The sequence below is a fragment of the Budorcas taxicolor genome, chromosome X (genome assembly GCF_023091745.1).
Source record: "Budorcas taxicolor isolate Tak-1 chromosome X, Takin1.1, whole genome shotgun sequence".
Classification (NCBI taxonomy): domain Eukaryota; kingdom Metazoa; phylum Chordata; class Mammalia; order Artiodactyla; family Bovidae; genus Budorcas; species Budorcas taxicolor.
This window is the reverse complement of record NC_068935.1, coordinates 63,051,724-63,070,582: the sequence shown is the minus strand read 5'-3', so window position 1 is coordinate 63,070,582 and position 18,859 is coordinate 63,051,724. Positions and strand designations below refer to the sequence as shown.

Here is an 18,859-nt window from a genome sequence, read left to right as displayed (position 1 = left end):
CCCCACCCACCAACAGGGTCGAAGGGCAGGGTCAAGCAGCTGGCGGAAGTGGAGGCCCACGCGAGCACGCAGAACCTCCCCGGGGCCCTGCGCCGACAGCCGGACTCTAGGGGCGGGGTCGGGCCAGGGATGGGGACACGGGCGAGCTGCGGGGAGCTGCAGGCGGACTCGCGAGGTAGCGGGGACACGGCACAGCCGCAGCCGAGACAGCAGGCGGCCCGCGGCTCAGCGGCCGGCGCAGGTGCTCGAAGGGCAGGGCGGGCCAGGGCTGGGGCCTCCACGGGGGGGTGGGGGGGCCCGGCCTGGCCGGGATGCGCACGCACCTGCCCGCGCCCTCGACCTTCCCCGCCCCACGAGGGAGGGGCCCGCGGAGGCCACACCCCCGTATCTCGCCTGAGGCCGGTCAGCTCAGCCCAGGCTCCCGCCCCCGCCGGTTAAATGGGCCGGCGGGGCTCAGCCCGGGGAAACGGCCGGGGACTTGGGGTCTGCGAGTGTGACGGGCGAGAGCAACGAAGCACAGGTAACCGAGTGGGCGGTCGCGGCGCTACGAGGCACTTTGATTGCCCAAACTTAAGAACGGGGCAAAATCCAGAGGGCCTAACCAATCTGGTACCCTGCGTTGCCCTCATGGGACCACCCGAGGAGACGGAGACCCCGAGAGGGCCAGGGACTTGCCGGGGGTCTGCCCAGCGTGGCAGGAGGAGGGCTGGAGCGACACTCCCATCGGCTGCACTACCTCGCTCGCTCCAGCTCATTGTGGAGTTTCTGCCTGCATCCTGGGTGACATGGTCTTAGGCAGATCGTACGCTGCGCCAGCGGCGTTTTACTCAGTCGCCCCAGAGCTGAGGCCCTAGTAAGAATCCAGTAATGTTTTGGGTCATTTTGTAATATACACCACAGAAGAAGGTTGCCCAGAGAGGATGGCCGGAGCCCAGGGCCAGCAGTTTCTAATTTCCCGAACATCCTGCTCCCCAGGTATTCACAGTCAGTGGTTTCAGTAATGAAACATCTGCTGGAGGAGAGCCCAAAGGACTCCTCCAGAAAGGGGCTAGCTTCTCAGTGCTCCTCTCAGCTCCTGCCTTGTCAACTGAGTTTTTCTTTCACTAGAGAGCGCCATGGCAGAGCAGGTGGCTCTGAGCCGGACCCAGGTGTGCGGGATCCTGCGAGAAGAGCTGTACCAGGGTGATGACTTCCATCAGGCCGATACGCACATCTTTATCATCATGGGTGCATCGGTGAGTCTCCCCTACCAAGCCCCACAACTTAAACGCGGCAGAAGGGACCTCACGGTGCCTGTGCTTTCCCAACTGCTTGCAGTTGGGCCCCTCGGGCTCTTGCCCCTGCTCAGGAGCCGCTGTCAACCTGTTACCACCCAGTATACACACACCATGAGGCATTTCTGAAGTCCGTGTGTAGCCATTGAGTGTAGACCTCTGTCTGGAGCTGGGAGGCCCTTCGGGACTGTCTGGTTGGACTTCCTCCTCCACAGGGGAGACAGAGAGGTAAACAGGGGAAGCAGTCCATTCCAGAAGGGTGTTTTCCAAACATGTTTCTGACTTGACAGATGTCACACAGTCAGTGCCAGAGGTAGGATCCAGGGCCCGATCTCTACCTTGTCTGTCTACCCTCACGGTCCCCAAAGACACACACTTGACCCTTCTTGAAACCCCATCTCTTTGCCCCGACTTCCAGGGCCTCCCGAGGAGCTGAGACCAGCCCCATTGTCCAGCCAGTGGAACTGCCACTTTGCTGTGATGAGAAAGGCCAGAGACTAGAAGCAAAGGCAGAAACAGAGTGTGCTGACCATACATGTTGGGAGGGGGTGGAACATGAGAGGGTGGGTGGGTCCTCGGAGAGCCATGACCGGCCCCCCCCAACTAAAAGCACTTTCTCCCATGTGCCACGTGGAAATAAGATCAACCCAGTGGCAAGACATGAGAAACGTCTGGAACGCTGTGTACGTTTCATCTCAAAGGGAAACTCTTCATCCTGGACGGGACCAAGAATCCGCTCCCCAGGATTACGAGCATCTCTGGTGGTGACTTACTGTATAAACCTGAAGCGAGAGTTCTACCGAGCGAGTGAGCTCTTGACAGGGCAGGCATGGTCTCTCTGTCCCTTCCACACCCCTCTCCTCTCAGCTCTGGAGGAATTCAGCTCTTCATTCATGTATCATAACAGGCTACCGCCCTTTGCAGAACGTGTTTCCTGCCAGTTGTGTGATTCTGGTCAAAACTTGGAAAAAGCCAGAATGCAGGGCAGGGGGCTTTGCGCGTGAGGAGGGCTGTGCTGCTGGGAGGGAAGGGAAGGCTACCCGAAACTCTCCCCTGACCGTCTTATCACCCCAAGACTGTAGGATGCCCAGGAGGGGCACACAGGGGGCAGCTTAGCCCCCACCCTGGCCCCAGCCTCGTCCCTCAAGGCACCAGAAAGCTTAACACCTTGGAGTTGGTCCAAGAAATAGGTTGACAAAGAAAGTTACTCAGGATTATTTTTCCTCCTTCCCCCATCCCCATCCCAGCCTGTCCCAAGACATTCCAGCAGAGGGTCCCCAGCCTCAGTAAATTGCCTATGACCCTAGACCCTCAACTCCGATTAAACACCTCAGTGAGAGCATCCAAGTGTGTTCTGTGGCCTGGGCCAAGTGTCTCCTCCTCTCTCAACCCCACAGTCTCCACTTGGCAATGGAAGTCTTTGGAGCACCAAGGGGCCCCAGGGTTCTGCTGAGCTGATTTGGTGACTCCTCCCTGCCTTCACTTGTGGCAGCCTTGGCATTGGGCAACACTGTTTCTTTGCAACCCGAGTAGTTCCCCTTTGCTCTCCTCTGTTCCAAGAGCAGTCAGCAGAGGCTTCTAGGGCAGAAAGGGGAAGTGCCGGCTGCAGCCAGCAGGGCGGGGGGTGGGGGAGTACCAGGGCCTCCGAAGTAGAGCCTGTTTTTTCTGTTGTTTTGTTTCTCCGCTTCCTGCTGAGATATGTGGGAGGCAGGCAGGCAGCACAAACCTGTTACTCTGGGAGACCAAGGAGTTCACAGCACAGCAGGCACCTGCCCTAAGGCCCCCCCACCCCCCACTGTGGGAGCCGTGCCTGGGGGCTGGGCCTGAAGGTGAGTGCATGTGACAGCAAACACTGCCAGGCCTTCACACCCCAGGCCTTGGGAGGCGCCAAGGTCCGCAGAGCCAGGGCCTCGGAGTGGAGCCTGCGACTCCAAAAAGGATGAGCTGTCCTCCACCCCTCTCCTCCCTGCCGGCTTTGCCCAACCCGCACCCACGCACCCAGGTTCCACCCCGTCCGAAGGCCAGCCTGAGGAGTTACCTGATGGCCTTGTAGCTGCAGCCGCTCCCTACTCCCTCCTCCAGACTCCCACCCTCAGTAGGAGGCCAGTGGACGTACTTACAGGACCTGGTCCGGAGGCCTCTGGAACCCAGGAACCCTGTTTCTCCTTCCAGACCAGTGTTGAGAGAGGAACCCTGGGCCTGCCAGGCTGGAGCCACTCTAACCCCCAGTGGAAAGAGAGCGATTGAGATGAGAGAAAGAACAGGCCGAGGAGCCCCCTCAGGCAGAAGTGGCTCAGTGCAGGTTCTGCAGGGCGGTCTTTGCCTCTGGGCCTCAGTTTCCCCATCTGGGCCATGGGCTCGATGAGTGCTCCAGGGCCCATCCCAGAGACGGGGTCCTGCCAGGGTTGAGCTGGAGGACCCGCGCCCTCTCTCCTGAGGGGGTGCTTCTGGGCCGCCTCCCCTCCTGGGGCGATAAGGTTCCTGCTGTGTCACGGTGACTCTGGCACCCCCCCAAAGGGCTGATGAGTCATGAGCCCCGCGGCCTAGGAGGGAGACCAGGCAGATCTTGCCTCGAGGGGGATAGAGCCCACCCCTGCCCGGCCTCCCAACTTCTACTGTCATATGCTCCATCCTAACACCCTGCGAGACCAAGGGCTCATCAAACTGGAGACTTGAGATAAGATCAGGGTGCTGACAGGCCAGATGCAGGTGGCTGGAAATCTGCAGCAGGCCCTGCTCCTGCTGCTAAGTCACCACGTGGCCCCAGACTCCTCCAGACCCCACGAGCACTGTGCTCTCAGCCCACGTTACCTCCAGCAGTGCAACCAGGCCCAGGCTGCTGGGTAGGGGGGCCGCCTAGGCCTCTGTGCCCCCACCCCCGTCTGGGTCCTACCTCACTCCTCCCTTGGGTGAGTGACTCAGTCCGCTGGTGGCAGGGCTGAGCTGAACGAGGCGAGCAGGTTCCACCCCTTGCTAATCCCAAAGGGACCAGTGAGGGCAGTCGGGTGTAGGGCACCGTGACTCAGCAGACAGGACACTAGGCCACTGGAATTTGACCGGAAGCAAACATTCCTCTGGGCCAGGAGGTGCCCACCGACAGGGGACTGATGGCTTCTCCTGCTGGAGCCCCGCAACAGGAGGAGTCAGCGGAAAGCGGGCACTGCTGGGCACTGGGAGGAGAGGGGCCACAGGGGTTGCAGCTGGGCTCCAGGGAGACCCCAGCCGGGGATCAGTGACTGACCTTGAGGCGCTGTTATCTCCAGGCTTCCCAGGGAAGGTGGCCGGCAGGAGGGGGCCCTGCTCCAGAGCCTTCAGCAATCAGTTCTAAGTGGCTGGCAGACAGGGGGCAGGGGCTGCAACACAGGGCACCCTGGTTTGGGAACCACCCACTGGAGCACTCCAGGTTCCGCTAGAGCCCGGAGGTGGCGGAGAGACACTGGCCCATGTGGGCTGGGCACTAGCCAAGACCTGGGCTGGAGCAGACTTGTCCACGTGCAGATGTTGGCTCAGCCCAGGAGACAGGGTGAAGCCACAAATGGGGATTGAGCGTGCTAGCCTCAAAAGTGGCCCCCCTCGCCCCCAGCCAGGGGAGGACTCGCCCACCTGGTAGCTCCCCAACTACCATCCTCATGGCCCGTCTAGGGGTGCGGATTGCAATCGGTTCTGGTCCTGCGGCTCCTCTCTGCAACAGTCCACAGATGTGACTGCGTCCAGTGCTGACATGACTCTTAAAGGGTCATTTTGCCCTGAAGACTCAGGTCCTCACACCTGGAGGTGGTTTTCCTGCCCGGGGCGAGTCTAGCAGCTCTGCCCAGCAGCCCTCACTGATGACAGCAGGGGGCATAAAAGGGCACCTGCTCTTCACCCAGGCCATGCCCAGGTTCACCACCTCTTCCACCCAGAGTGGAGAATTCCTTTGTCAGGTCACCAAAAGCAAGCAGGTAGCCGTGGCTATGGCAGCTAAACCGGCCTGGAGAGAAGGGACTGGGTGACTTCGTGGGATGACAATGTTGTTGCTCACAGTTGCTGTGTCTTCACACACTTGCCATTATCTTGGAAAGTTTCACATGGTCAACAGCAAGCGCCACCTGCCATCTGCTCAGTTGTTCTTTTCAGTCTTTGTAGGCAACATTTGCACACATCGAAAGACATCTTCTCTGTCCAGTCGGTTCTGACCTTTATAACCAGAGACAACGTTTCCATCTCCCCAGCCAGTCCACCTCCTGCTGTGGACTCACTTCTGTCACTGTGGCTGCTTTGCCTTTTCTAAAGCTTCCCTTAAATGAACTCAGAGTGTTGAGTCTTGTGTGTCCAGCATTCTGGTTCTGAGAATTGCTTGTGTTGAGTAGGCCACTGGCTCATCCCTTTTTTCTTGGTTTGTAATCTTTGTTCTTGCCCCCTGCGTGGCTTGCAGGATCTTAGTTCCCCTACCAGAGATCAAACCCGCAAACCCCTGTGGTGGAGTCCTAACCACTGGACCACCAGGGAATCCCCCTGGCTCATCCCTTGGTGTTGCTGAGTAGGTGTCCCACTGTGTAGATATCCAGCTTGTCCATCCCCTGTTGATGGCCTTTCACTGTGTCCCAGCTCAGGGCTGTTGGGAATTATGGCTGCTGTGAACCCTGGTGCAAGTGTTTTCTCCACACCACCTCCAACACCAGATGGGGTTAGTTTTTTCAGATTACAACCTACTGGTGAAGGTCAAGCTGGATCTCATTGTGGTTTAATTTGTATTTTTGTGACAACTGGTCATCTTGACCACTTTCTTGTGTGTTAAGTAATCATTGATTTTTCTTATTGTGAAGTATGTGGTCAAGCCTTTACCAATCTTGAATTCTTTTCTTGTTTTGTTGTAGAGTGGGTTTTTTTTCTTTTTGATTGACCTTTTTAACCACGTTCAAGTGTACTAACCAGTGGCATTTAACACATTTCACAATATCGAGGGGAGTGGGCTACATACTCCAGATACTACATCTGGTGAATGTTTTCTCCCAGTCTGTGGCTTATCTATTCATCTTGTTTTTTTTCCCCAATTCATCTTCTTAATAGGGTCTTATGATGACCAGGAGTTTCTAATTGTGCTCAAGCCTTCATTCATCCATTTTTCTAGTTACTGCGCTCTGTGTCCTAGCTAAGAAATCTGTTTCTACTCCCATCTATTAACTTTTTCAAACCTAAAATCTTATTAATTGTAATAATTTGCATAAAGCTTGGTTTCAAGTGGTTTTCCTTTTTTAAATGGACAGGTGGTCAGCTAGAGACCAGGCCTGCATGACACTTCCTTCCCCACCTTGTCGTGTGTCTTGTTCTCTGCCTGCTGCTGGTGGGGCTTCTGTTGGGGTGTTGAGTAAAGAGCCGAAGACAGGCCCTCTTTTCTTGCTCCTGGTTGTTGAAAGAGGATTATTTCAACCTTTCCCTACAGTATATGATGTTTGTGGAGTTTTTAACAGGGTCTGCTTAGCAAGGTGAGCAAGTTCTGTTTTATGGCTAGTCTGGGAAGAGGTCCTATCATGCTAGGTGTTGAAATTTTCTGGAACATTTAATCTCCATCTGGTGAGTTTTAACAAGGTACCTAGATTAAAAAGTCTAAAGGAGTAGACATATGGCTTAGAGCTTTTTTCCTCTAATCTGTTCATGTAGTGAATATTAATGATTTTTTTCTTTTCAATATCAAACCAAGCTTTCACTTGCAGGATGATCCCAACTTAGTTTGGACATACTCCATGTTTGACGTTGCAGGGTTGGGTTTGCTGGTATCTCCTGCAGAATTGTTTGCACTTGTATCTGTGTTCATGGATGAGACAGGCTTGGGACCACCTGTGCGCATTTCTCAGACTCTGGCTGCAGGGTCCTGGGGCCACCACGTGGCTTGGCAAACACTCCCCGAATGGCAGTCTCCGTGGCATTTTGTGAGACCTGTTGGCAGAGCTGTCTCTGTCAGGGACGATTGTCAGGGGCCAGGCTGGGCTTGCTGGGAAGGGTGTGAACGCCATCCTGTCTCCTTAATGACCATTGCCTCCCCAGGTCACTCACTCCATTGTGGTATGTTGGAATTTTCCAGAAAAGTGTCCATTTCATGTAACTTATCAGATGTGGGATAAGGTCATTCACAAAACCCTCTGTGGTCTTTCCTGTCAGTAGTTTTGTCCCACTGCCCCTGTGATTCTTGGTGCCTTTTTAAAAAGCAGTCTTTCCCAGGGGACTGTTTGAATTAATTAGTCTTTTTCAAATACCAAGATGGGGCTTTGTTGAGCTGTTCTTTTGGCTTGTTTTCCATTTTATTCATTTTTACTTTGCAGTGTTTCCTGCCTTGTGATTTGTTTGGCTTTTAAATTCTGCTGTCCTTTTTCTAGGGCTTCCCTGGTGGCTCAGTAGTAAAGAATCTGCCTGCAATGCAGGAGACTCGGGTTCAATCCCTGAGCCAGGAAGATCTCCTGGAGGAGGTAACGGCTACCCACTCCAGTATTCTTGCCTGGAGCATTCCATGGACAGTAGAGCCTGACAGGCTGCAGTCCGTGGGGTCGCAAAGAGTCGGACACAACCGAGCAACGATGGATGGTCCTTTTTCGAACTTTTTCAGCTGAATGCTGAGTTCATCAGCTTCGAGCCATTCTTTTTTTTGCTAACATAAGCATTTAAAGTCATGCCTCAGTTTTGTTGCGTGCTACTTCCAATGCCATTCAGTTCCAGTGAGTCTAGGGTTTTCTTTAGCCCATGAGCTCTTTAGAAGCGGGCTTCTTGTGTTGGCTTTGGTTTTGCCCATTCAACCATAAGACGAGTCTGTGGCTCATGGGACCAGCGGGTTAGTGGAGTACGTCCTGGCCAGCGTGAGGTCTCTTTCCCTTAAGGTGCCCCCCAGCAATGTGCGGGCACTTCAGGCCAGGGTCAAGGGCTAGACTGGGCCCCAGTTCAAGCGGCTCAGTCTATACACAGGGGGTAGGACAAACGTGCACAGGTCTCCCCCGTGGGGGTGATCTGGGGCGTGTCCTCAGCTCCTAACCACGCCTGTTTCTCTGTCGCAGGGGGACCTGGCCAAGAAGAAGATCTACCCCACCATCTGGTAAGCCTGTGTCCCCACTGCCCCCTGTGGCCCCGTGCCCCCTCGCCCTTGCCACAGCCATGCTCTGCCCTCAGGTGGCTGTTCCGGGACGGCCTTTTGCCCGAAGACACCTACATCGTGGGCTATGCCCGCTCCCGCCTCACAGTGGCTGACATCCGCAAGCAGAGCGAGCCCTTCTTCAAAGTGAGTGGTTTCTGGGGTCTCGGCAGGTGGCACACACCACCACTACCCCATCCCATCACAGAGGCCCTTCGTCCCGCCCCTCCTATGCCAGGCCACCCCCTCCCTGGCACCTCCCAGCCCCCTTGTGACTTGGGCTTACCACTTCCTTCGCACTGTACCCTGTGACCTCTCAAACATGGAGATGCCTGCCTTCTCTCAACACATGGTACATAGGTGGCATGGCTTTGGAGAGAGAGCTTTCTCCCAGATCCCAGTTTGCTGGACTCCGGCTTCTGTCTTACAGCATTGAGGCTCCCACCCCCGTGGGCGTGCTAGAGCTGTGAGTGACCCCAGTGCGAGGCTAGGATGGCTGACCCCTCAGGAAGCCTGCTCTGCCTATGGGCTCATAGGAGAACAAGGGCAGGGGGCCAAGATGTTTGTGTCCATGTTGCCCAGGCTACCCCGGAGGAGAAGTCCAAGCTGGAGGAGTTCTTTGCCCGCAACTCCTACGTGGCTGGCCAGTACGATGACACTGCCTCCTACGAGCGCCTCAACAGCCACATAAATGCCCTTCACCGGGGCACACAGACCAACCGCCTCTTCTACCTGGCCTTGCCCCCGACTGTCTATGAGGCTGTCACCAAAAACATCCACGAGACCTGCATGAGCCAGACGTAAGGCTGGTCTTTCTCCCTCCCTTCCTGCCTTCAGGGTGTGCCCTACCCTGGTGTGACCTGCCCCAGCAAGCTGAGCAGAGCCCCCAGGGCCAACCGGTCTAGGGAGTCTGAAAAAGATAGATGCCCCTGGTTTGTTACTTCCATGAATTCAGTCTGCAGAGAATGGGCATTTTCCGTTTTCTGGAAGTTTCCCCAAAGTGCTTGCACCCGTATTTACCATCCAGGTCGCTATATAGACTCTCAGGGTCAGCTTCGCAGAAATCCCACTGTCCCTGGCAGCAGTCCCGACTAACACCACAAGGTGGCAGTATTGTTCCACGAAACTTTTTCACTGCTGCCAACTTAGGCTCTCGGCACTTCCCACGGTCCCCTCGACCACCACCAGGGGGCGGTGTTGCTCCACGGGAACCCTGCTTCCTGTGACGCAGTAGCTCTGCGTGCTTGCTTATGTCCCCCAACCCAGGGCCATGTCTGTTTCACTTTGTCCTAGGTTTGGATGTGGAATGGCCACATTAACTCTCCATTAGGATAAAGGGGGCTTCCCTTGTAGCTCAGTCAGTAAAGTATCTGCCTGCAGTTCAGGAGACCCAGGTTTGATCCTTGCGTGAGGAAGATCCCTTGGAGAAGAACATGGCAACCCACTCCAGTATCCTTGCCTGGAAAATCTCATGGACAGAGGAGCCTGGTGGGCTGCAGTCCATGGGGTCGTAGAGAGTCAGGCACAACTGAGCGACTAACACTTACTTACTTCGCCACGTTTAAACCCCTGGGGGGAGCTATGCCTTTGGCATCCCCTCCCCCTATTTCCCCACTAGCTCAGGGCACCCCCAGACCCCGCAGGACCCCTGCGTTGCCAGGAGGGAGCAGAGAGGGCAGGAGGCGCTCCTCCCACTCGCCAGCCAGTCAGGCTAGAAGGCTTCCGAGGAAGCTTTGAGCCGAGCCCCAAGGGCTGGGAATTAGAAGGGATGTCCTCTGGGCAGAGGCCAAAGGAGACCCAGCCCTGCAGAACTTGGCTGGCCCAGCTGAGTGCTGAGAGGAGGCGGGGAGTCTCTGCCTTCACTCCCTAGGGAAGGGAGGGAGGACGGGGATGGGATGCTGAGCCCTGCCCCACCCCACCCCCCAGGGAGGGTGATGTGGTTCTGGGCTCTCACAGAGGCTGGAACCGCATCATCGTGGAGAAGCCCTTCGGGAAGGATCTGCAGAGCTCCAACCAGCTGTCCAACCACATCGCCTCCCTGTTCCACGAGGACCAGATCTACCGCATCGACCACTACCTGGGCAAAGAGATGGTCCAGAACCTCATGGTGCTGAGGTGTGCCGGGGAAGGGGCTGGGGACTAGGGGTCCTGGGCTGCCCCACTCCAATGCACAGTCAGCCTCCTTGTGCCCCTCCCCTAGGTTTGCCAACAGGATCTTCGGGCCCATTTGGAACCGGGACAACATTGCCTGCGTCATCCTCACCTTCAAAGAGCCCTTTGGCACTGAGGGTCGTGGGGGCTACTTTGATGAATTTGGGATCATCCGGTGAGAGCCCGGCTCCCTTATCCAGGGAGGTGGGCACAGGCACCATCCCACTCCCCTGCAGGTCCCCCCACCCCGCTCTGGGCTCCTGGACCCAGAGGTTCAAGTTGGGTGGCATGAGTGTCTGAGCAGTCAGTGAGGACTGTAAAGGGCGGGGTCACTGTCTTCTGCCTTTCCTTAAGGGGACCTGGCAGACATTGGGGATCAGGAAGGAAGCTCACTGCTTGTTGCTAGAAGGCTGAGTTTGAGGCCCTGAGTGCTGGAAAGGTGGCATATGAGGGGCTAAGGGAGCTCACGCCTCACTCCTTCCTGCCCACAGGGACGTGATGCAGAACCACCTCCTGCAGATGCTGTGTCTGGTGGCCATGGAGAAGCCCGCCTCCACTGACTCAGACGACGTGCGTGATGAGAAGGTGGGTGGGGCCGCCCCCTCCCTGCCCAGCCCCCTTTCCCTAGCCACCCATCCTGAGCACCAGGTGCCCTGGGCCTGGAGGCAGGCACCCTGTCAGAGAACTGGCAGGGCCATGCGACCAAGCTTCTGGAGAAGAAGCAAGGGTGGGGTGAGGTGGTCCTGAAGGACCCTCGCGGGATGGAGCCTAAAGCCCGGCTTTGGCAGCAGGAGCAAAGCTGTACGTGGAACACCTGACTATCGGGGCCACTAGCCACTAGCCCATCCAGGAAGGCCACCCCTGGGCGTTAACATGGCTCCCTGGTGCCCGGTGTCCTCTTTACCCAAGGGGCCTGTCTTCCCGGCTTTCCTGCAGGTCAAGGTGTTGAAATGTATCTCAGAGGTGCAGGCAAGCAATGTGGTCCTGGGCCAGTATGTGGGGAACCCCAATGGAGAGGGGGAGGCCACCAAAGGGTACCTGGATGATCCCACGGTGCCCCGCGGGTCCACCACGGCCACCTTTGCGGCCGCCGTCCTCTACGTGGAGAACGAGCGCTGGGACGGTAGGTGGCGCCGCCAGCCCACGGGGATGGGAGCCGGCCCCTGCGGCTGGCCAAGCGCTTCCCAAAACCAGCTCTGTCCATCCCCCATTTCCTCTCAGGGGTGCCCTTCATCCTGCGCTGCGGCAAAGCCCTGAATGAGCGCAAGGCCGAGGTGCGTCTGCAGTTCCGTGACGTGGCCGGGGACATCTTCCGGCAGCAGTGCAAGCGCAACGAGCTGGTAATCCGCGTGCAGCCCAACGAGGCCGTGTACACCAAGATGATGACCAAGAAGCCTGGCATGTTCTTCAACCCCGAGGAGTCGGAGCTTGACCTGACCTATGGCAACCGATACAAGGTGGGCAACCGCCTGGCCCCTGGGCAGGGATAGCAGCCCAGGGCTCCACAGGGCTCAGCACCTTGGTGACACCCTGTGGCCTGCCCACAGAATGTGAAGCTCCCTGATGCCTACGAGCGCCTCATCCTGGACGTCTTTTGCGGGAGCCAGATGCACTTTGTGCGCAGGTGAGGAGAGGCCCCCCTCCATCCCCCTCTTCATCCCCCCTCCCTCTGTGGTCCCATTGGCCTCCCATCCCCACCCCTGTCCCCTCAGTGATGAACTGCGGGAGGCCTGGCGGATCTTCACTCCACTGCTCCACCACATCGAACGCGAGAAGGCCCGGCCCATCCCCTACGTGTACGGCAGGTACATCTATGCAGGAGGTGTGGGGGACAAGACGGGGTGTGTGTGCGGGGTGACGGGGGTGGGGCGGGTGAGGGGGGATCCTGGGGCTCAGGGCTCCCTCACCGCTCCCCACCACTTGTCCCCCTACCAGCCGGGGCCCTGTGGAGGCAGACGAGCTAATGAAGCGTGTGGGCTTCCAGTACGAGGGCACCTACAAGTGGGTGAACCCCCACAAGCTCTGAGCCGGTCCCCCTCCCGTGCGCCCTGGCCCCGCCCACCTCTCTCGCTCCGCACCCCCCCCCACCCGGCCCAGCTCCAGAGGACTCGGGACCACTGCCCTCAGCCCCACATTCCTGCCCCGGGCTGGGGCCACCCCCCCACCCGTCCACCCGCCCCTCCACCCCTCAGCCCAGTCACATTCCTCGGCCAGCCAGCACTGTGACCCCACCCGCACCCCACCCCAGCCAGCCTGTGTCCCCGGGACTGAGCCCCCCTGCCGCCTGGAACAATCAAGAGGAGGGCTATAGTTGGGGAAGACAGGGGCAAGGTCCTCAGAAGGCCGGGGATGGGGCCCTCGCACCCCCAGTCTCAGCGCCATTCCACATTCCTGGTCCCCCCACGGAAGGGATGTCCATGTCGCCCAGTGCCCTCCCTGCGCTGGGCCCTCCAAATGTCCGTGTGCCCCCCAGACCCCCCCACCATAACTCAGCACTCCACAGCCACCCCACCTCACCCCCACACACCCCCACCCCCACCCCCAAGGTGGCACCCTCACCACCGGAAAAGCAAAAGCAGCAAAGTGCCATTAAATCAGCAAACTAAGCCACTCGGCTCTGGGTCCTTTCTTGCCTCCTGTGACCGTGGAAGGGCGGCCCTGCAGCTGCCTGCCCACCTGCCCTGTCCACAGCATCGACTTGCCCCAACACCCACTTCCCTTGACCACCAGATTGGGTGGGCACATGGATTACCTCCACCCCTGACCGCACATCCTGCCCCAACCAAGCCGTAGGATCTTGTCAGAAGACCACTTGTGGCACGAGAACAGGTCATGTTCCTTTCATTCATTTCCCCCCCACCCCCGCCATGACAAAGTATTTAGGAAGGAGAGGCTAAGGGACTTGGGGACATAAACCAAGGGGAACAGGCAAGTCCAGGGCATACGACAGTCTGGCACCACGGAGAGGCACACAGCTGGCCTTCGCGCCTGAGACCAAGAGCAGGCGCCCTCCAGGGGATGTGCTGGCTTCCTTGAGCCTGGCCGCCTCTGGCTCCATCTTCACATAAGCTTCTCCCTTGACAAGGACACCAGTCATCCTGGACTGGAGGCCCGATCTCCCGAAGGATGACCTTAATCTCAACTAGCTGGATTATCTCTGCACACGCCTCATTGCTGAACGAGGGCAGATCACAAGGGGCCAGGTGAGCCTGTCCCCCAAAGGCAGCGCCCCCCACCCCCGGGTGTCTGTCCGGCCCTTCCCCTCAACCAAGCATCAGGAAGGGGGCTACAGCCGCTCCTATTGTCCCCGCCCTAGGCCTGAGTTCTGGGACGTGTGGCTGACCCAAAGCAAACAGATAGGATGCTCCTCGTTTGCCGGGATGTTTCGTGGAGGGACCAAGCCAGCCGCCCAACATGTGACCTGAGCAGGCAAGGTCCACTACCCAGGTTCCCACGGCTGGCAGGGCTCAGGGGTCACAGAGCCAGGGAGGTCTGTGACCGCAGGGCCAGGCCCGCAGGCTGTTTGTTGGCAAGAGCTTGGCCACTGTGGCTCCTCACTTGAGCTTGGGCTGTGTAGGGAGACCACCGGGTTCACGTGGACCTAGATTGAGCAGAAAGGGACTTGCTGGGCCAGGGACAGCTGGAATCCAGACCCCGTGGTACCTTCAGGTCTACACGGAGCAGCTGAGAAAGCCCTGTGTGGACAGGCCGAGAGACCACGCTTCATTTGGTGTGGGGATGCTGACCTTGGTTCTCTTCCCTGTGCCAGTGGCCTGGGGAAGGGGCAGTGAGTAGTCCAGAGTCGCAGAGGGGGACCTAGAGACCCCTTCGCTCCCGCCTGATGCTCTGGCTCCTGCATAGCAACAGAGAGTCCTGTCCTGTCCTGGACGCTGTGGAGCAGCTGTGCGCCCACAAAGGCCAGACACTGTGCTTAGTCGCTCAGTCATGTCTGACTCTTTGCGACCCCGTGGACTGTAGCCCACCAGGCTCCTCTGTCCATGGAATTCTCCAGGCAAGAGTACTGGAGTGGGTTGCCATTCCCTTCTCCAGGGGCTCTTCCTCACTCAGGGATCGAACCACAGTCTCCGGCATTGCAGGCGGATTCTTTACCATCTGAACCACCAGGGAAGCCCTCCGGAGAAAAAGAAAGAAAGAAACAAGCCTTTCTTGACCCCGCTGGGGTCTTTGTGCTCAGAGCCCCCTCACACAGCTCCACAGGCACCTACAGACTTTGGGGGACCCAGTAGAGTTGAGTTCTAGAGAGTCGTCCCAAGCCCCTTGGAAAGCCTTCCGGCATGGCGTCACTGAGTGGGACACAACAGCATGGAGGATCCACGTAGGGCAGGAACCGGACGTGGAGGAGAGACTAAGCTCTTTGTGGACCCCCAACATGTGATAACTACATGGGAGCAGGGAGGGTAGGGTGGGGACCCCCAAGCTGATCCTGAGTGTCCCTACCATGACAGAGGGCCCAGGCTAGAGCAGTTAGTGGATAGCTCAGATCTGGGCACTACCTGTGGCAGAGATTAGAGGGCCCTGGTGAGGATGCTCGACTATCACCGGATGCCCGGTGCCAATGAAGGACCTGAGAGGGACAGTAGCTGTAATCTCAGCTCTAGGAGCTTGCAATGCAAAAGAGGCATAAGGTTCTGGTTGTTGTTCATTCACTCAGGCACGTCCGACTCCTTGAGAATGCATGGACTGCAGCACGCCAGGCTTCCCTGTCCTTCACCATCTCCTGAAGTTTGCTCAAACTCGTGTCCATTGAGTCGGTGATGCCATCCAACCATCTCATCCTCTGTCGTCCCCTTCTCCTCCTGTCCTCAGTCTTTCCCAGCATCAGGGTTTTTTCCAATGAGAAAAGGCTTTTTGCATCAGGTAGCCAAAGTATCGGAGCTTCAGCTTCAGCATCACTCCTTCCAATGAGTATTCAGGGTTGATTTCCTTTAGGATGGACTGGTTTGATCTCCTTGCTGTCCAAGGGATTCTCAAGAGTGTTCTCCAGCACCACAGTTTGAAAGCATCAATTCTTTGTCAGTCAGCCTTTGTTATTGTCCAAGTCTCACATCTGTACATGATTACTGCAAAAACCATAGCTTTGACTAGATGGAACTTTGTCAACAAAGTGATGTCTCTGCTTTTTAATACGCTGTCTAGTTTTGTCATAGCTTTTCTTCCAAAGAGCAAGCATCTTTTAACTCCATGGCTGCAGGCACCATCTGTAGTGATTGTGGAGCCCAAGAAAATAGTCGGTCACTGTTCCCATTGTTTCCCCATCCATTTGCCATGAAGTGATGGGACCAGATGCCATGATCTTAGTTTTTTGAATGTTGAGTTTTAAGCCAGCTTTTTCACTCTTCTCTTTCAGCCTCATCAAGAGGCTCTGTAGTTCCTCTTCTCTTCCTGCCATAAGGGTGGTGTCATCTGCATATCTGAGGTTATTGATATTTCTCCCAGCAGTCTTGATTCCAGCTTGTGATCGACCCAGCCTGGCATTTCTCATGATGTACTCTGAAAATAAGTTAAATAAGCAGGGTGACAATATACTGCCTTGACATACTCCTTTTCCTATTTGGAACCAGTCTGTTGTTCCATGTCCAGTTCTAACTGTTGCTTCCTGACCCGCATACAGGTTTCTCAAGAGGCAGGTCAGGTGGTCTGGTATTCCCATCTCTTTAAGAATTTTCCAGTTTGTTGTGATCCATACAGTCAGAGGCTTTAGCGTAGTCAATGAAGCAGAAGTAGATGTTTTTCTGAAATTGGCTTTTTCTATGATCCAACAGATGTTGGCAATTTGATCTCTGGTTCCTCTGCCTCTTCTAAATCCAGCTTGTACATCTGGAAGTTCTAAGTTCACATACTATTGAAACCTAGCTTGAAGGATTTTGAACATTACTTTGCTAGCAAGTGAAATGAGAGCAATTGTAGGGTAGTTTGAACATTCTTTGGCACATTGCCTTTCTTTGTGATTGGAATGAAAACTGACTTTTTCAGTCCTATGGCCACTGCTGTTTTCCAAATTTACTGGCACATTGAGTGCAGCACTTTTACAGCATCATCTTTTAGGATTTGAAACAGCTCAACTGGAATTCCATCACCCCCTACTCGCTTTGTTCATTGTGATGCTTCCTAAGGCCCACTTGACTTCACACTCAAGGATGTCTGGCTCTAGGTGAGTGATCACACCATCGCGGTTATCTGGGTCACTAAGACCTTTTTGTGTAGTTCTTCTGTATATTCTTGCTACCTCTTCTTAATATCTTCTGCTTCTTAGATCCATACCACCTCTGTCCTTTATTGTGCCCATTTTTGCATGAAATGTTCCCTTGGTCTCTCTAATTTTTTGAAGAGATCTCTAGTCTTTCCCATTCTATTGTTTTCCTCTTTCTTTGCATTGTTCACTTAAGAAGCCTTTCTTACCTCTCCTTGCTATTCTTTGGAACTCTGCGTTCAATTGAGTATATCTTTCCCTTTCTCCTTTACTGGTTCTGGTTAAGAGCATTCAACTGTCACCTCCATTCCAGGTGCCTACAAGGAGGCACAAGCTTGAGGGCGGGAGGCCCTATAAGGACAGTCACTGGTCCCCTCATCTCTGAATAGTCCTTAGGGCCTCACTGAGGCACACCTTTGTACCTACTCTGGCAGTGGCAGAGGTGTCCTTGGATGAGGGCATTCAACTGTCACTGGTGACCCAGTTGCCTAATCTAGGGTCCAGGCAAGAGGTCCCATCTGAGAACAGTCACCTGTCACCTCAGCTCCGGGTGCCTACTCGGGAGTAGAGGCAGGAGATGCCAGCACAAGGGCATGAACACAGAGGCCCCCGTGAGCCCTGTCACTTGACAACTCTGCATGCAGAGTCTGCACAGAGAGGGCAGTGAGGGGTCAGCTAAGGGCGCGGGTTCTGGGTGCCTACAGTTGGCGCGAGGAGCCAAGCAAACACCAGGAACTAGCACTGCAGCTGTGGGAGCTGCCCCGGGGACCAGCAGGAGGGCCCAGAGGAGACATTCTGCACTGGGGCGCGTGAGTTGCGAGGGTCTCATCCTCTCTTAAGTCCCCGTCAAAAAATATTCCCGGAGAAACAAAGCCGCCCCCTGAAGCACAGAAGACTGGGGAGGAGTCCTGGGCCTTTGGCCCTGCACCACTGTGGTGTCCCTGGGGTTGATGAATGTGTCATTAGGCCCTCAGGAGGACTCATTAAACCAGCATTTCCAAAATGTCTGCTCTGAGAAAGACGTAAACAGTGTCTTCTAAGCACTAGCAGTCTCCCCGCTGCCTGGTGCCTGGCTGGCAGCTCCAGAGTAGGACCACCCACCAGCTTCATCTATTGGGCACCACAACACCCAGCATTGCAGGAAAGGCCACTGAGAGAGGGCATGGTGCCCAGGGCTTGGTACTCACAGACAGGTGGTGTTGTCCAGTGAGTCGTGTCTGACTCTTTGCAACCCCATGGATTGCAGCATCCCAGGCTTCCCTGTCCTTCACCATCTCCCAGAGGTTGCTCAAACTCATGTCCATTGAGTCGGTGATGCCATCCAACCATCTCATCCTCTGTTGTCCCCTTCTCCTCCTGCATTCAATCTCCCAATATCAGGGTCTTTTCCAGTGAGTCAGTTCTTCACATCAGGTGGCCAAAGTAGTGAAGCTTCAGCATCAGTCCTTCCAATGAATATTTAGGACTAATGTCCTTTAGGATTTTCTAGTTTGATCTCCCTGCAGTCCAAGGGACTCTCAAGAGTCTTCTCCAACACCACAGTTCAAAAACATCAATTCTTTGGCGCTCAGGTTTTTTTATAGTCCATCTCTCACATCCATATGTGACTACTGGAAAAACCATAGCTTTGAGTAGATGGACCTTTGCTGGCAAAGTGATGTCTCTGCTTTTTAATACTCATCTAGGTTTGTGATAGCTTTTCTTCCAAGGAGCCAGCGTCTTTGAATTTCATAGCTACAGTCAACATTTGCAGTGATTTTGGAGCCCAGGAAAATAAAGTCTAACACCGTTTCCATTGTTTCCCCATCTATTTGCCATGAAGTGATGGGATCGGATGCCGTGATCTCACAGATAGGTGAGAGCTTGGCAAATGGTCAGTACTACGTGATCCCAAATACTAATCGCTGACAGCTGTAGCAGGGGCCTCAAACATCACCTTGATCTTGTAGGGAGAAGGGGTGGTGGGGGGAGGGTTGTGGATGCCATTGCAGAAGTTCCTGGATGCTAACCAGAGCTCTGTCACTGCCTAGCTCTATCAACTTTCTCTGGTATTTTTGGTTCTTTCTTTAGGGAATTTTCCCATAAATGAGGTCATTGGGTCAAAGGGCACGGATGTTTCTGTGGTTC

General features: G+C 55.7%; 2 protein-coding genes across 16 annotated transcripts in view; one reads left to right on the top strand and one right to left on the bottom strand.

Annotated features, from left to right (window-relative positions):
• Positions 1–4,678, bottom strand: part of IKBKG (inhibitor of nuclear factor kappa B kinase regulatory subunit gamma) — a 46,387-nt gene extending 41,709 nt beyond the window's left edge. For 6 of the 11 annotated variants that reach the window (XR_008201582.1, XR_008201583.1, XR_008201584.1 and 3 more), the window contains exon 1: positions 4,516–4,678. The gene's annotated coding sequence lies outside the window, so the exon portion shown is untranslated. Of the gene's footprint in view, positions 1–3,390; positions 3,493–4,085; positions 4,394–4,515 lie in introns of those variants that run through there. The other 5 variants (XM_052663217.1, XM_052663216.1, XM_052663214.1 and 2 more) reach the window with 4 other exon arrangements.
• On the top strand, positions 130–13,117 carry G6PD (glucose-6-phosphate dehydrogenase). 5 transcript variants are annotated; one of them, XM_052663205.1, is made up of 14 exons: positions 130–241; positions 1,108–1,235; positions 7,628–7,717; positions 8,297–8,334; positions 8,409–8,517; positions 8,953–9,170; positions 10,297–10,485; positions 10,571–10,696; positions 11,013–11,106; positions 11,458–11,644; positions 11,743–11,978; positions 12,069–12,145; positions 12,234–12,326; positions 12,457–13,117. In XM_052663205.1, the coding sequence occupies exons 1-14, from the start codon at positions 130–132 to the stop codon at positions 12,545–12,547; spliced, it is 1,788 nt and encodes a 595-aa protein (XP_052519165.1). In that variant the 3' UTR covers positions 12,548–13,117. The 5 variants fall into 5 exon arrangements, with proteins under 5 accessions (XP_052519165.1, XP_052519168.1, XP_052519167.1 ...); XM_052663207.1 differs by lacking the exon at positions 130–241 and adding an exon at positions 398–520 and having other exon boundaries at positions 10,327–10,485; XM_052663206.1 differs by lacking the exon at positions 130–241 and adding an exon at positions 398–520.
• The last annotated feature ends 5,742 nt before the right edge of the window (positions 13,118–18,859 follow it).

What these genes read in the sequence shown, in the direction of transcription:
- G6PD (XM_052663205.1), top strand. Translation starts at nt 130, where the DNA reads ATGGGGACACGGGCGAGCTGCGGGGAGCTGCAGGCGGACTCGCGAGGT. An exon ending in TTATCATCATGGGTGCATCG is followed by an intron (nt 1,236 to 7,627) that starts GTGAGTCTCCCC and finishes TCCTTTTTCTAG; the next exon opens with GGCTTCCCTGGTGGCTCAGT. An exon ending in GGAGAACGAGCGCTGGGACG is followed by an intron (nt 11,645 to 11,742) that starts GTAGGTGGCGCC and finishes ATTTCCTCTCAG; the next exon opens with GGGTGCCCTTCATCCTGCGC.